Consider the following 17,739-nt stretch of genomic DNA (forward strand, 5'->3'; position numbering starts at 1 on the left):
TCCTTTCGACTTGTCTCTCCGCGCTTTCTGCTCAAGTCAGCCGCCTCCTCTGCCGCGCATGTCCGACGGGGTCTGCGCAGCGCGTGCACCACAGGTGTGGGGAAGTACTGATTAGTGTTGCAGTTTCAAAATAAAAGCTGCCAAAAAGCGAAACATGCTGCCTTCAATGTTTCAAACCATATTCCAGGGTTTTTAGTTCACCATGTATAATGTTAAAACAAGAAAATAAAAGACAGATCTGAACGTTTGAAAACGTTTTGGAAAAATTCCATAAAAAATAGATGAAAAACACTGAAATTATCCTTTTATTTATGTTGATCCATTAAGTTGGTTCATTTTTTGTTACATAAGTTGTTTTTAAAGTTAAACTTGTGTGGGTTTCTATATAAGTCAATAAAAAACAACAACAAGCCATTAAAAATGAAAAGTAAACTCTGCCAAAGAAACTGAGAGACGGGACACGTGGAGTTCAGTTTGCAAATTTATCTGAAACAATAAACATCTATGAATAAAAGTTTGCTGGTCAGCAGCTTGTAAGAAAGACAAAAAAAGTAAAAAGATGGTCATGAAAAGAAGCTACCATCTGTCACGTGGTTCTGTGTATTTACATTGCATACCATGGGGAAATAATCATTTGATCCCCTGTTGACAACACCTTTGTCACGATCATCATCACCCCATGAGGCAAGATCTTGCATGCAGCAAGATAAGAGGTCTTCGGTCTTGACTATGGTGGCACAAGACTGTAGATTTGTATTGTCCCTGTAGACCTCAGTAACAAATCCTTTGACACCTCTGCAGTCTTCCCCATGGTGGTGTAGAAGTTGGAATGGAAGAGACTGATACTGTAGAGGTGTGCTTTTTACACAGAATAAACTGAGATCAAGATTGTCTTTAAATGGTTAATTTATTAAGTGTAATCCAATCTGTGGGAGCCAGAATTCTGGCTTGGTTATTGGGGATCAAGTACTTAGTTCAATCAATGACGTGCAAATCAGTTAGTATGTTTATGTGATGTGTTGATTTCTGGATTTGGTTGATATTCTGTCTCTGCATTAACATGAAACTACCATAAATATTAGAGACTGTTCATTCCTTTGTAATGGAGCAAAATTACAAATTCAGCAGAAGATTAAATAATTAATCCACTTCGACAATGACAAGATATTTTTTCTGCTCCAAATTCTTAATTTGGAAAATGTTCCTGTTTTTCTTTCTCCAGGAAACAATGAGGATCCTGTTTGCCTGTTTGCCTGTTTGCCGCTTATGGTGCTCTTTGCCACTGGACTCTCAAAACCAGCCAATCTTAAACCCAAACCAATTGAGAAGCGTCAGAATGAAACCCCTTATGAAAAGTTTAAACGACAGCATGTAGATGCCAAGATGACTGAGAAAAAATGTGATGCAGAAATAAAAAACAAGCAGATCTACAATGTTGACAACCCTTGTAAGTACACAAACACGTTCATCCTTAGTGATTATGAAAAGGTCAAAGCCATTTGTAATGGTCATGGGTCACCTCATAAGAATACTGGCTTGACAGAGAGTAAAGCAAAGTTCAGTATTGTTAAATGTGAACTAAAGAATAATGGAGGCAGGAAACCCAACTGTCAGTATAAAGGCAAACTTCTCACTAACAGAATTGTTGTAGTGCAATGTGGAGGATTACCTGTGCACTATGAGAAGGACATAGTGACTTTTGAATCCAATAATGCAACTATAGTAAAAATCCCCATGGACTCTACTTCTGTACCCACAAATATACATGTCTGAGAAAACAAAAGAGCAACATTTATCCTCAGCTCTAACCAAAAGTCGCTGGAAACATCTTGTTCGTTAGAAGTTTTCACTCGAGCCTGTCTTATCAGTAACTGTTACATTTAACATGTGACCAGCTTCACACATTTCATTAAATAATATAAAACTGTTTTCAAACTATATTCAACCCACCAATACTGATATATTAACTGTACCGACTGTAGGATGCTGTGTAGAAATAATATCTTCAATCAAACTTGCTTTTAATAAAATATTTTTATTTGCTTTGTTTATTGACATATTTTTTCTTCAATTTTTACCATCACCAGTCACAGGACTCCTAAGGTGAAATGTTCATATTCAGCACCCTGCCTCTCAGATGTTTTTTGTTTTTAATGTTATTACATTTTATTGCTTTTTTCTTTCATTTTATGCCAACATTTTATTTCTAAGATGAGCTTTAAAGCATCAGAATTATAGCAAAAGTCTAAATATCGTTGCTATCACTCCTGCTGCAAAGATCAGGGTCAAACATTGTTGGGCTTCCTTCTGTGTACACACCTGCATGAAGGAGTGTTAGGGCCACATTAAGAAAACAAATATTACTGATTACTTGGAGAATAAAGTCAAAATTATTATTATTATTCAAGAATAAAGTTGTAATTCAATTTAGAGAAACATGTTGAAATGTGGAGATTGCCATTGTTGTTTCAAGACAAACTACCACATTTGCTTTACTGTCTGCAAAATGCCTTGTTTACATGACTTAATGAAATAAACTGATCGCACGTCTTGTGATACACCAAAAATCCTCTGTATTGAAATCGGATGTAACCATTGATAATCATGCAGCTGTTCATTTTCTGTCTCACCAGATGCAGTGAAGTATGATTTCACTAACTCAGAGGGTGTAGCAACTGTAGCAGTTTGTCTTGAAACAACAAATGTAATCTCAACATTTCATTTCACTTTAATGTTGAAATTTCTACTTTATTAAACACTGTCTCACAGACAGACTGTAGCTTGGAGACAAATGAGATGAGCGGAACATCTGCCGGAATATACAATCACAAAAGAAAAGTGACTTCACAAAGGGAACACACACACACACACACACACACACACATTGCAGAGAGAGCTGCAGTCTCCAACAAGATTTAAATTATGGCAACTTTTAGTGGAAATAGCTGACTGCAGCATCACGATGGCACTAATGTAAAGGGTTGATTGACATGGATTGACAGCAACATCTGCAATTAAAGTACCCAGTGCAGCACCAAAGTGCTGTACAGTAAATAAGTAAAAAAAAAAAAAAGTAGAATAAAACAAAACAGAATAAAATAAAACACATAGTAAAGATTAAAGCAGCCCTATATTTAAAAAAAAACAAGACAGAACAGCATATAATCAACTAAAACAACTAACATAAAAATAAACTAAAACTAACATCTTACAAGGTGTCAAAGGTCAGGGTGAAGAGATGGGTTTTCAGGAGTGATTTAAAAACAGGCTGAGAAGAGGCCTGTCTAATCTCTACAGGCAGATCGTTCCACAGTTTGGGAAATGCTGCAGCAAAAGCACGATGTCCTCTAAGTTTACGCTCAGTCCTGGGTACATTCAGGAACAGCTGACCAGCTGACCTGAGAGAGCGGCTGGACGTATACGGCTGTAGCAGCTCAGAGAGATAAGATGGGGCTAGGCCATGGAGGGCTTTAAAAGCAAATAAAAGAATTTTAAAATGAATGTGATGTGGTGTTTTTCCTGTAATTCTCTGTTAACTATGAACCAAAACTGTTTGATTGTTTTTTATAATTAGATTAAATTCCACTTGGCACATGTTGTTTGTTTGTTTTTTCTCTAACTTACTATGTCTCCATCTTATTCTCTCCCTAGTAAATGTGTTTTGTCCGTTTCATCAGTTATTGACAGTAAGGTGCTGTTTTAGGTTTTATGGCTGTTACTGTCAAAAGGAAATATTCCCTATGAGAGGTCTGTAATTAGCGCCTGGGAAATGGTCAGCGAGGCGCTTTTGTGCTTAAAAGAAAGCAGGAAGAAACTAGAAAGAGCAGGAAGGAGTAGTGACAGTTTTAGCGCCCTCTGCAGTTTTGTGTGGAAGTGCAAAAGCTTACAGCACCTGGTATTCCCAGGCGGTCTCCCATCCAAGTACTGACCAGGCCCGACCCTGCTTAGCTTCCGAGATCCGACGAGATCAGACGTGTTCAGGGTGGTATGGCCGTAAGCGAAAGATTAGCTGTCAAAAAGACCTTTTATCGGTGGCAAATGTCACACAGTTTGATATATATTATTGTGCTAAACGTCATATGTTACAGCGACAACATGCAAACCTTGGTTATTAACTGCAGCTTCAACATTGAGCTGCAAAAATGATTTTCTCGCAGTAACATCTCCACAATAACACATGTTCGTTGATTACAGCACAGTGTAAAAGTGACAGAGAGCACACAGTGTGTTCGGACGATTTGGAAGTCCAACATTTTTGCGGTTTGGAGATTTTAACTTAAATATAGAAAACAAAAAACGTAAGCGTGTATGTGTCATTACAGCATGTATAAAAAGGCTGTTTCTGAGGTGTCCTTTCGCTTAACAGCGAGTCTGAACTGCACTTGACTTGATCTCTGCTCATCTCCAGGCTTCACTTCTCATTCGGTAAGAACTCGTTGGCTTTTGTGTACTTCCAAGAAAGAGGGCGAACTCACTCTCCTGCCACACTTATACTCACATGCACATATACTCTTATCCAGACATTGGCTTAAAAAACATGCTGGCATCATCTGGGTTCTGTGAGGATGCATATCATACATAAGTAATGCAAGTACTGCATGTCAGGATGGAGGCCTGTCTTTGCTGATTTATGTTCAAATAAAGTTTAACGTTAATTCCACTTTCAGGGCATTTCAGTCGCTGAAGTCATCTTCACCACCTGCTCTTCCAGACGACTGACTTGTGCCTGAACACCTGCAGTTAACCAACCAACCACTGATCACTAAAGCAAAAAAAGGTATATGTTCTCATTTGGAAAAATTAGAATTACAAGTTTTATAAATTTCTTATATAATAATTACATTTAGCAAAAATGTTGTCTCTTTGTGATCACATCTATTATCAATATCAGTGCTTACACAGCTGTGACATGTATGAAGATAATATTTTTGTGACAGCTATTACCTAACTGCATTCAGCCACCTATAATCCTGTGTGTGGTTCAACTCTTGAACAACCAAAAAACCCACCAAGGTTATTTAAAAGGCTTATTCTCAGGAGGATTAATTTCCACTTGTTTACATAAACTTGTTTTCTTTTTTGCAACAAATTAAATAACAAAATGCAAAAATCATAACAATAAAATAACTTCCAAATATCCTATATCAAAACAGACCAACTTTTATCCTGGGCTGCATAAATTTGAATAAAACCGTTGCTACATATGTGTTTATATTAATAAAGTAAAATTGTTATTATTAGTGGTAAATGATTTGTGTGTTTGTTGGATGCACCTCAGAGCAACAGGAAACATGTTGAACCGTAAATAGTGAAGTAGATGCGCACATGGTTTTCAAGAGTAGGTAGCGGGATCAAAGTGCAGATGGCATAACGGTGTCAATATTAGACTGAAGGGTCACATTTTCAGACACGCTCCAGTAACCTGCAGTCTTTACAGTGAGGACACACAAACATTAACCCGACTGGAACATCACTGTATGAAAATATATGATCTGTATTTGTCTTAGCTTCAAACACTGTTTAAAATCAAATATTAAACCGAACAGCGGTAATTACCTGTTCTGCAGAGCTGTGTGTAGCCATCAGTTAGAAAAATCAACAGGTCCTGTTCCCCCTGTGAAAAGTCGCTCTGCTGACTCTTCAAGCTCAGGTTAACTCTGTCTGCTTCTGTTGTCTGTTAACATAATATCTTTGACAAATTTCAGTCTGGCTTTCATAGAGCTCATTCTACTGAAACAGCCCTTCTTAGAGTTTCCAATGACATTCTGATGCAAAACGATGCAGGAAAGTGTTCTGTACTCCTAATGTTGGACCTCACATCAGCCTTTGACACCGTTGACCATTACATTTTGCTTGAAAGGCTGAAATACTGGGTTGGAGTATCTGGGTCTGCCTTAGAGTGGTTCTCCTCGTATCTCCATGAACGATACTTTTCTGTGGCGGTCTCTAAGTACAGGTCATCTTCCACGTCCCTGTCCTATGGTGTGCCACAAGGTTCTGTGCTGTTTTTAATATATCTACTTCCTCTCCAGCATATTTTGAGCCCCTTTGAGGACATTCGCTACCACTGCTACGCAGACGACATCCAGCTATATATATCTTTTAAACCTGAAGATGTTTCTAAGCTGCAGATTCTAAATGTGTGGACACGTCTGTGTGTGAGTTATTCAGGTTCAGTAAGAAGGTAATATGTCTGCAGAATTTGTAATTCTTATGAAGATATTGCTTGTACAATAAATAAAATCCCTTTAACTTCTTCTTTTGGAGAGTGTCTTTATATATTTAGTCATTATGGGGTAATCCTTTATTTAGTAGTAACCCTAGTCGGGGATATACAGTGGGGCAAAAAAGTATTTAGTCAGCCACCGATTGTGCAAGTTCCCCCACTTAAAATGATGACAGAGGTCAGTAATTTGCACCAGAGGTACACTTCAACTGTGAGAGACAGAATGTGAAAAAAAAAAATCCATGAATTCACATGGTAGGATTTGTAAAGAATTTATTCGTAAATCAGGGTGGAAAATAAGTATTTGGTCAATAACAAAAATACAACTCAATACTTTGTAACATAACCTTTGTTGGCAATAACAGAGGTCAAACGTTTACTATAGGTCTTTACCAGGTTTGCACACACAGTAGCTGGTATTTTGGCCCATTCCTCCATGCAGATCTTCTCAAGAGCAGTGATGTTTTGGGGCTGTCGCCGAGCAACACGGACTTTCAACTCCCGCCACAGATTTTCTATGGGGTTGAGGTCTGGAGACTGGCTAGGCCACTCCAGGACTTTCAAATGCTTCTTACGGAGCCACTCCTTTGTTGCCCGGGCGGTGTGTTTTGGATCATTGTCATGTTGGAAGACCCAGCCTCGTTTCATCTTCAAAGTTCTCACTGATGGAAGGAGGTTTTGGCTCAAAATCTCACGATACTTGGCCCCATTCATTCTGTCCTTAACACGGATCAGTCGTCCTGTCCCCTTGGCAGAAAAACAGCCCCATAGCATGATGTTTCCACCCCCATGCTTCACAGTAGGTATGGTGTTCTTGGGATGCAACTCAGTATTCTTCTTCCTCCAAACACGACGAGTTGAGTTTATACCAAAAAGTTCTACTTTGGTTTCATCTGACCACATGACATTCTCCCAATCCTCTGCTGTATCATCCATGTGCTCTCTGGCAAACTTCAGACGGGCCTGGACATGCACTGGCTTCAGCAGCGGAACACGTCTGGCACTGCGGGATTTGATTCCCTGCCGTTGTAGTGTGTTACTGATGGTGACCTTTGTTACTTCGGTCCCAGCTCTCTGCAGGTCATTCACCAGGTCCCCCCGTGTGGTTCTGGGATCTTTGCTCACCGTTCTCATGATCATTTTGACCCCACGGGATGAGATCTTGCCCCAGATCGAGGGAGATTATCAGTGGTCTTGTATGTCTTCCATTTTCTGATGATTGCTCCCACAGTTGATTTTTTCACACCAAGCTGCTTGCCTATTGTAGATTCACTCTTCCCAGTCTGGTGCAGGTCTACAATTCTTTTCCTGGTGTCCTTCGAAAGCTCTTTGGTCTTGGCCATGGCGGAGTTTGGAGTCTGACTGGTTGAGGCTGTGGACAGGTGTCTTTTATACAGATGATGAGGTCAAACAGGTGCCATTCATACAGGTAACGAGTGGGGGACAGAAAAGCTTCTTACAGAAGACGTTACAGGTCTGTGAGAGCCAGGGATTTTCCTTGTTTGAGGTGACCAAATACTTATTTTCCACCCTGATTTACGAATAAATTCTTTACAAATCCTACCATGTGAATTCATGGATTTTTTTTTCACATTCTGTCTCTCACAGTTGAAGTGTACCTCTGGTGCAAATTACTGACCTCTGTCATCATTTTAAGTGGGGGAACTTGCACAATCGGTGGCTGACTAAATACTTTTTTGCCCCACTGTATATCAGAGTTTACTTTCAGATATGAGCATTGTGTTTCCTGTGGATAAATGAATTATTTATTTATTTATTTATTTGAAAGACTGGCTCATGTAAAATATCTGAAAGTATGACAAAGCTCTCCTGTTACTCTTTATGGACACCTGAGCTTCACCATGAGGGCCTGTCTTTATTCACTTTATTCACTGAAATCCAGTTTTATAATGAATTCACAGTAATCACTGACACCTTCAGAGCATTACATTAAAGACATCTTCTACACCTACGCTTCCAGACGACCGACACATACTTCAACCACTGCAGGTTAACCAGCCACTCATCAGTAAAGCAAAAACTAAATGTAAATGTCCTCATGTGGAAAAGACTGAAACACAACTCCCATATATCACTAATGTAACAGATCCATTTAGGTAGAGTGAGAACACTAGGCTGGATGTGTTTTAATGCAGGAACATTCATCAGGTCTTAAGTTCAACAAATCATTTACATTTAATATGTGAGCTGGATGGTTACACGATACAATATGATTGTCAACAATAACTGCAATGAACGCTGGTTTGAGGGCAGAGTCAAGGAGGCCATTTACATGAAAAGGGAAAGACCATCTCTGAATCAAGGAGGGGGCCTAAGGGTACATCTGTCACCATCTTACAATGCTGTGATTGCAGCCATTCTCCAATTCTCTGTGAATGGTACTCAAGACCATTGATCAGTGGTTGTTGATCAATGGTCATGAGAATTTGCATAATCATGATTAAGGAACTGACCTCCCAGCCCATTGTTCCTTCAGTCGGCTGGTTTCTCTGACTGAAAACGCTACGTCCAGAAGAACAGAATCAACTTTTGGAGATTTACTTCCCTGGATGATTGAGCACGCATCAAGACCTTTTAATCAGGCCAACAAATATCTTGTACTCAATTTTAGCAGCAGCCATTGTGACTGATGATGAAACTTATGTAAAAGTGCGAAGCTGTAAAAAAGTAATTATAAAAAAAACATTTTGTAGCTGAATGTTACTGGATAGCTGTTTCATCTGTAACACATCAAAATAACCTGTTAAGGTTTAATAGGCTATAAGGAACACACTCACTTCCTGAGCCCTGGGCAATAAGAGACGTTTTGTGCAGCCATTAGAGCACCATGTCCGCTCTAATAGTTCTGTAGTTTGATGCTTGAGTCGTTGCAGACTTGTTGAAACTCCCTCACCTGTCAAAGCAGCGTCTTTGTTATTTGAGTCCAGCAGATGGCAGTGTTTCACTGTCATATGACAGCTGTCTGAAGCTTCAACTGGATTATTCGTTTAAATTAGATCGTTTTATAGAATAGTTTGTGTTTGCTAGGTTTGCTATGCAACAGTGGGGAGGAAAAACTCCTTTTTAACAGGAATATCTAGACATGAGTGATTATTGCAGTGGGGCACTATCTGTGCTATCTATAAGAAATGTTAGGAACAATAAAACTCTGAGGATCAGGGCTCCATTTAACTCCAGTGTCCAGTGGCATTTTAAGAGAGTGAATACCGAGGCTAAATGTGTTTGTAAAGCAAAAGCACTTTGTTAGCCTTTACAGAGCAAAGCTATGGATCAATGTGCAGTGAAGAAAAATCGAGGTGGCCAGTCTGTCCTTTCCTAACCAATCACAGAGCTCCTTACATTGTTGCGCTGGAGAATAACTAAATATAATATAAATATAATATTGAAAATAATCTGTTGTAGAGTCACTACTTAGTGGGCAGAGGACAGTTATCACTTTGCTGGATGATTTAAAGTCACATGTTCTTTATTTGCTGTATGCAGATTAACAGGATATTAACAGATTAACAGTTTTCATTAGACTTCATATGATAATCAACAGTGAAGTGTTTCTCTTGTCAGTGTTTATTCTTGCTCATTGAATGATCTCTGTTCAGATAATATGCTGCACTCATCTCATGTTTCTTTAAATCACTTGTCCAGCTGTCAAACTCTGAAAGAGTTACAGTTTCACCACTGAGCACTTTAAATGGTTATTCTTTTATTTAAAAGCACTTATTCTAGCTGCATCATCAATACGACAAAAACAGTGACTTCAACATTAGTTTATCAAAATATATTTACACCCCTCATGTCAACATTACACCTCCAAAAGAGAGAAATAATCAGAATAAGGGGTAATCATTGTCTTGATAATAATGACCATGAAAATGAAACTAGGCCTACCTTTAGTTCAGCACACTCAGTGTTACATAAAGACATGAGAACATCCCATCATCCATTCTGGAGCCTACTTTTTAAAAGAGCGAGCTGTTTATTCTGGCTGAGTAGCAAACAGAACCAACCATGAAAACCTAAACTGGGAAAACACTCGGAAACCTTGAACACTGGGAACATGGAGACACAGGGGGTAGGTGAAAGACACTCTGACAAAGGACAGAGGAAAACAGAGACAATATATACACTGATCAGGGAAGTGGACAAACATGGGAACACAGACTAGGATTATCAAAATAAGACAAGAAGTAACACAGACACCCTTTTCGGTGACAAAAAAGAGAAAATATCCAGTGAAAGGCAGTTCTCTTGGAAAAACTGCCTTATTGATGTCAACGGTCAGAGAAAAATGTCTGATAGGAAGGCAACCGTAGCTCATACAACCATTTGTTGCAGCCAAAGAATGCAGAAGAGCATTTTGGTCAGCTAAGAACAGGAAATTGAAGCTACAGTTCTCAAAATTTGACGACTGGAAAAATGTTGCCTGGTCTGATGAGTCTTGATTTCTGCTCTGACATGCAAATGATCAAGTCAGAATTTGGCATAAATAGCATGAAAGGATGGATCCATGCTGCCTCATGTCAGCTGTGCAGACTAGTGGTGGTGTCACTGTGTGTGTGTGGGGGGGGTGGGGGGGGGGTATTTTCTTGCTGAAACGTTACATAGTGTGTGTGTGTGTGTGTGTGTATGAGAGAGAGAGAGAGTAAGAGAGAGCTTGAGAGAAGCTGAGCTTTATTCAAAGTGATTTGAAACAAACTGCAGTAATAAGGACAAACTAGTGCACAGTTATGTTTACGTGAGCGTTATTTTGTATGCATTTGTACAGTTCCATAACTGTGAGAATACATTGATAGCATTTAACTCTAGTAACAGGCATTTGTACCAGTAAGCATGAAAAAGTAGGGAAAAGAACTAGTATGTAAGCACTGGCTAGTACTGTAAAGTATATGTGTATATAGGACAATCGTGGCTCAAGAGTTTGCAGTTCGTCCTGTAATTGGAAGGTTGCCAGATTGAGCCCCGCCTCAGACAGTCTCGGTCGTTGTGTCCCTGGGCAAGACACTTGACCCGTTGCCTACTGGTGGTGGTCAGAGGGCCCGGTGGCACCAGTGTCCGGCAGCCTCGCCTCTGTCAGTGCGCCCCAGGGCAGCTGTGGCTACAATGTAGCTGCCATCACCAGTGTGTGAATGTGTGTGTGACTGAATGTAGTGTAAAGCTCTTTGGGGTCCTTGGGGACTAAGTAAAGTGCTGTACAAATACAGGCCATTTACCGTGTGTGTGTTTATGCTAAAGTGTATGAATAAATTAGTCAGTTTTAAACAGTTGCAATTTAAACAGTAGAAGAGTGGCACTATATTTATATATTTATAAAGAATTTCAAACAACAATTAATTGATGCTCAAAGCAGGTTTATTTAATTAATATCCAGATTTCCAATTAGTTCCGAATTCATTCAGCAGCAAATCACATCACCAGTCACTTCAAGGCTGTATGTATTATTGTAAGGTAGACCCTACAATAATACATACAGAGAACCCAACAATCATATGACCCCCTATGAGCAAGCACTTTGGCGACAGTGGGAAGGAAAAACTCCCTTTTTACAGGAAGAAACCTCCAGCAGAACCAGGCTCAGGTGGGGGCGGGGCCATCTGCTGCGACCGGTTGGGGTGAGAGAAGGAAGACGTTTGTTGTAGGTCTGATTGAAGGACTGATGTGATGGTAAGTTGTCTGCTGCTCCGCTTTGAATATTGAGAGATTAGTTGATGGATTTCAAGCAAAATTGTGCCCAAGTTTAAGAACATATTCATTGGTTGTTTTTGTTGATGTTATTGTTTTGGGCTTTTTTTCCACAAGAATTTCTAGCTCCCCTAGAATTCTGGCCACCCAAACGATGATTGCTGCTGAGAGAGCACAAGGTTTTGTCCCCCTGTGTTATTCATATCGGTGCAGGGGGCTCTCCTTGAGAGGCCAGGGTCGAAAAAGGGATGCTTCAGAACCTCCGAGGGTGTTATGCGCTGATTTGCATCCAAGGCCAACATTTGTTTGATTAGCCTGACAAATAATGGTTGGCCATTTTCAGGTCCTTGCATAACCTTCAGTAGTCGTTCAAGGTCATCGAGACGCTTAAGTTTTATATATCGAGTTTCCTTGGATTGATAATCTGTCTCATATTGAAATTGTTCTTGGGTCTTAAATGTCCAGCGCTGTTCGTTGTAGTTATCCTCGATGAAATAGCAGTCAGTGTACAAGCCAGACTTTAGAAGATGATCTGGTAGCTGACCCTGAGTTTCAATTATGAACTTCAAAACATCATAATCGTCTTCCCCAGGATAGAGAGGCACCCCTGTAGCAAGCTCCACGGCTACCAGCCCCAGAGACCACATGTCAATTGCTTCATCATATGGAGTGCCAAGCATAACCTCAGGTGCACAATAACCAACCGTCCCCACACGGTTACCAGGAATCAGTGCAGAAGCAGGAAATGCGAGTCCAAAGTCTATAAGTTTGACTTTGATGGGAGACTCACTGCGGTTCACAACCATTATGTTTCCAGGTTTGAGGTCAGCATGCACTATTCCCACAGAACCCAGGTGGAACAGAGCATTTGCGAGCTGATGCAAAATTGGCCTGATTTCTCTTATTGGGAGACCCTGGTTATTCCGGTCCCCTATGTAGTCCCACAGGCTTTGGTCGAGGAGTTCAAAATTTAAGCAAATGCGCTCTCTATCGAGGAAATAGCCGTTCCATTCGACAATGTTGCACCTGTCTGGATCCAAGCGTCGTAGCTGCTCCAGGATGAAAATTTCCAGTTTTGCCTGTAGCAGGATTTCAGGGTCGCTTTTGTTGACTTTAATAGCCACAGTTTGGTTGTTTTTTGTATCGCGACATCTGGTTACCAATCCAAAACCTCCTTCTCCGAGGAAGGCCTCTACCACGTGGTGATCTCCCAAAATGGTCCCTTCCGTTATTTCAAGATCATCTTCGGAGGAAGATGGGTTGGCTGAGGTGTTGATGTGGCCTTTTTGAGGAACTTCAACTGAGTTTTGGAAACTGCAGTTGAATTTTTGCGATCCATGACTTTTCCAGCTTGAAGGCTGCTGAGAGAGCACAAGGTTTTGTCCCCGTGTGCTATTCATGTCAGTGCAGGGGGCTCTCCCTGAGAGGCCAGGGTCGAAAAAGGGATGCTTCAGAACCTCCGAGGGTGTTATGCGCTGATTTGCATCCAAGGCCAACATTTGTTTGATTAGCCTTACAAATAATGGTTGGCCATTTTCAGGTCCTTGCATAACCTTCAGTAGTCGTTCAAGGTCATCGAGACGCTTAAGTTTTATATATCGAGTTTCCTTGGATTGAAAATCTGTCTCGTATTGAAATTGTTCTTTGGTCTTAAATGTCCAGCGCTGTTCGTTGTAGTTATCCTCGATGAAATAGCAGTCAGTGTACAAGCCAGACTCTAGAAGATGATCTGGTAGCTGACCCTGAGTTTCAATTATGAACTTCAAAACATCATAATCGTCTTCCCCAGGATAGAGAGGCACCCCTGTAGCAAGCTCCACGGCTACCAGCCCCAGAGCCCACATGTCAATTGCTTCATCATATGGAGTGCCAAGCATAACCTCAGGTGCACAATAACCAACCGTCCCCACACGGTTACCAGGAATCAGTGCAGAAGCAGGAAATGCAAGTCCAAAGTCTATAAGTTTGACTTTGATGGGAGACTCATGGCGCTTTACAACCATTATGTTTCCAGGTTTGAGGTCAGCATGCACTATTCCCACAGAACCCAGGTGGAACAGAGCATTTGCGAGCTGATGCAAAATTGGCCTGATTTCTCTTATTGGGAGACCCTGGTTATTCCGGTCCCCTATGTAGTCTGACAGGCTTTGGTCGAGGAGTTCAAAATTTAAGCAAATGCGCTCTCTATCGAGGAAATAGCCGTTCCATTCGACAATGTTGCACCTGTCTGGATCCAAGCGTCGTAGCTGCTCCAGGATGAAAATTTCCAGTTTTGCCTGTAGCAGGATTTCAGGGTCGCTTTTGTTGACTTTAATAGCCACAGTTTGGTTGTTTTTTGTATCGCGACATCTGGTTACCAATCCAAAGCCTCCTTCTCCGAGGAAGGCCTCTACCACATGGTGATCTCCCAAAATGGTCCCTTCCGTTATTTCAAGATCATCTTCAGAGGAAGGTGGGTTGGCTGAGGTGTTGATGTGGCCTTTTTGAGGAACTTCAACTGAGTTTTGGAAACTGCAGTTGAAGTTTTGCGATCCATGACTTTTCCAGCTTGAAGGCTGCTGAGAGAGCACAAGGTTTTGTCCCCGTGTGCTATTCATGTCAGTGCAGGGGGCTCTCCTTGAGAGGCCAGGGTCGAAAAAGGGATGCTTCAGAACCTCCGAGGGTGTTATGCGCTGATTTGCATCCAAGGCCAACATTTGTTTGATTAGCCTGACAAATAATGGTTGGCCATTTTCAGGTCCTCGCCTAACCTTCAGTAGTTGTTCGAGGTCATCGAGACGCTTAAGTTTTATCGATCGAGTTTCCTTGGATTGATAATCTGTCTCGTATTGAAATTGTTCTTTGGTCTTAAATGTCCAGCGCTGTTCGTTGTAGTTATCCTCGATGAAATAGCAATCAGTGTACAAGCCAGACTCTAGAAGATGATCTGGTAGCTGACCCTGAGTTTCAATTATGAATTTCAAAACATCATAATCGTCTTCCCCAGGATAGAGAGGCACCCCTGTAGCAAGCTCCACGGCTACCAGCCCCAGAGACCACATGTCAATTGCTTCATCATATGGAGTGCCAAGCATAATCTCAGGTGCACAATAACCAATTGTCCCCACAGCACCACCAGCAATCACTGCAGAAGTGTTACATGCGATGCCAAAGTCTATAAGTTTGACTTTGACGGGAGACTCACTGCGGTTCACAACCATGATGTTGACAGGTTTGAGGTCAGCATGCACTATTCCCACAGAACCCAGGTGGAACAGAGCATTTGCGAGCTGATGCAAAATTGGCCTGATTTCTCTCATTGGGAGACCCTGGTTATTCCGGTCCCCTATGTAGTCTGACAGGCTTTGGTCGAGGAGTTCAAAATTTAAGCAAATGCGCTCTCCATCAAGGAAATAGCCGTTCCATTCGACAATGTTGCACCTGTCTGGATCCAAGCGTCGTAGCTGCTCCAGGATGAAAATTTCCAGTTTTGCCTGTAGCAGAATTTCAGGGTCGCTCTTGTTGACTTTAATAGCCACAGTTTGGTTGTTTTTTGTATCGCGACATTTGGTTACAACACCAAAGTTTCCTTCTCCAAGGAAAGCCTCCACCACGTGGTGATCTCCCAAAATGGTCCCTTTAGATATTTTAAGCTCATCTGAGCCGAAGGATGGGTTGGCTGACATGGTGTAATGTGTCTGTTTGTGCTGTGAATTGGTGAGAAACAAAACTGAACTTGTTTTGGTTTCTCCTGTAAATTGCTCTCAAAACTTCTCGAAAGGGTTTTAGTTGCTGCAGGTCAATGTCCGTTAAGCATAAAGTAACATAGGTGAGCGCTCCTATTTAAGGGGTTTGGGATCAAAGCAAAGTTACCACGTCAGAAAAGATCAAAGCAAAGTTGTCACGTAACAAGGGATCGAAGCGTTCTAATATGTGCGCATGCGCACACACGTGTTTGTTTGTGTAATATTGTTCACTCTAAATTTGATCCTAATCAATTTAATATCAGTCAATCAAAGAAAATGTTAGTTTTGGAAAATTTTAAAATGACAAAACTGACAGTTAAAACATTTTTTGTTCGTGTATTTGTATTTTTTTCGTTTTTTTTTTTTTTTGCATACCACGTCAAGCTTTTCTGTATATAGTCATGTCGTAGATTTCGGAGCAAACAAGAAATTGAATTGGATTTTAATATTGCAGTGCTTGGATTTTGGATTTGGTGCTTAAAACTTCTTGAAACTGTAACCGTATTTCATTCACCACAAATAACTATCTGATTGAATAGTTTTCTTATCAGATAGAGAAATAAAATGAGTCGCAAAGTCTAAAAGCAACATTTCTCTGCCTGGGCTGCCTTGTACCTCTGCACGTTAGTCTGTTTCAATGTGTGACCCCCCCCCCCACACTCCCTGATCAGTCGGGGGTGAGTGCACTAACGTGCCTGGAGGCCGTTTTAATGAGTGTTTGCTGGAAAACGAAAAATACAAGAAGGAGTCTTGAAGAAGGATTTGTACGTTTTCACAACGGGGGAGTTTGCGTAAGTCCTAGTAAATAATTTTCTCGAGTGTGGACGTTACACATGTTATTTTTTAAAATTGGTATTATTATTTTGCTAGCTAGCAAACTCGCGAGATAAAGGATTGAAGTGCACTCAGTGCGATACAATACGGTGCCGCTATTCTAACAGTTAGTTATTGCAGGGTAACTTCTAGAATATGCTGTGAATTTAACTAAGATTACGCAGCAGTAGCAGTAATACGAGTTACTTCCCTCGAGTGAAAGCTTTAAACGTTAGCCCGGTGCTTAACTAGCCAACGTCAAGCTTTCTGATTGAAGGCTAAAAGCGACGTTGTCACCAAGTAAACAGAATATTGATGATATTTTTGTATTACCCTGGTGTCTTTGGGAACACCTTAGGGGGAAATAACGGTAATATGACTGAACCATATGGGAACAAAGAATAGGCACTTTTTTGTGCTACCGAAGTTTCCTCGCTTTCATTCAAAATCTGTTTATCATTAAACAATTTAAACATAATGGCTTCAAGCTCACATTGAGGCCTGTGGGACACTATCAGCCACTGAGACAGTAGACAAGTGACTATTTCACACTTTAAGGCTGCCTGTTTATTTAAGGGAGATGACAGTACATTATAACTGTACATAATAATATCAATGATGATAGATTAAATAAATAGGTTTTTGAAAGACGCTTGTGCATTTTTAAAGTGTTGAATTGATCTGAGTATGTCATCTGTTCAAAGCCTCTCCCAGTCAGTGCTGTTCTCTATGCCTGTCTTACTCTACATGATGTTATTAGCACAAACACTTTAAAGGTGATAATTAGGTCTACAACAATAACACAGACTGCAATGTAGTTAAGCGTCTTACAGTTAGTTTTGAATGAATAAACTTAAAAAACAACACAAGCAAAGATCTGTCTCCTCCTATTTTTTGTGTCACATAAGAAAGAAGCATCAATATCTGATGAAAAACTTATTAATTTGGCCTTTCACGTGGTCTTACTCAGGTGATGTGAAGTGAAATATGCATCCTTTTTATGGTAATGTGTAGAGATGGCACGATACCACTTTTTTATGTCCGATACCGATACCGATATCATAAATTTGGATATCTGCCGATACCGATATGAATCCGATATAGTGTGTTTTTTAATCAACAAAACGTTTTTTTAATATCTTGCTGCATTTTGTATAAGTTTATACTCAAGTTTAAATAAATAACAACACTAAAGCTATTCTGTTATACCTGTATGTAAAAAATACACTGCGTCCAAAATATGTCATAGTTCAGCAACACTGATCAATCTAATAAAGT

At 40.4% G+C, this 17,739-nt stretch overlaps 1 protein-coding gene and 1 non-coding gene across 2 annotated transcripts; both read right to left on the reverse strand.

Annotated features, from left to right (window-relative positions):
- Positions 1-3,880: 3,880 nt before the first annotated feature.
- Positions 3,881-3,999, reverse strand: LOC146492241 (5S ribosomal RNA). Its single transcript, XR_014872622.1, has one exon. It is a non-coding gene; the product is annotated as a 5S ribosomal RNA (ribosomal RNA).
- Positions 4,000-11,575: 7,576 nt separating this feature from the next.
- On the reverse strand, positions 11,576-17,328 carry LOC146492242 (uncharacterized). Its single transcript, XM_085151466.1, has one exon. It carries the CDS (start codon positions 15,586-15,588, stop codon positions 12,055-12,057), a length of 3,534 nt encoding a protein of 1,177 aa, XP_085007592.1. The 5' UTR covers positions 15,589-17,328; the 3' UTR covers positions 11,576-12,054.
- Between the last annotated feature and the right edge of the window lie 411 nt (positions 17,329-17,739).

The sequence above is a fragment of the Neolamprologus multifasciatus genome, chromosome 23 (genome assembly GCF_963576455.1).
Source record: "Neolamprologus multifasciatus chromosome 23, fNeoMul1.2, whole genome shotgun sequence".
Classification (NCBI taxonomy): Eukaryota; Metazoa; Chordata; class Actinopteri; order Cichliformes; family Cichlidae; genus Neolamprologus; species Neolamprologus multifasciatus.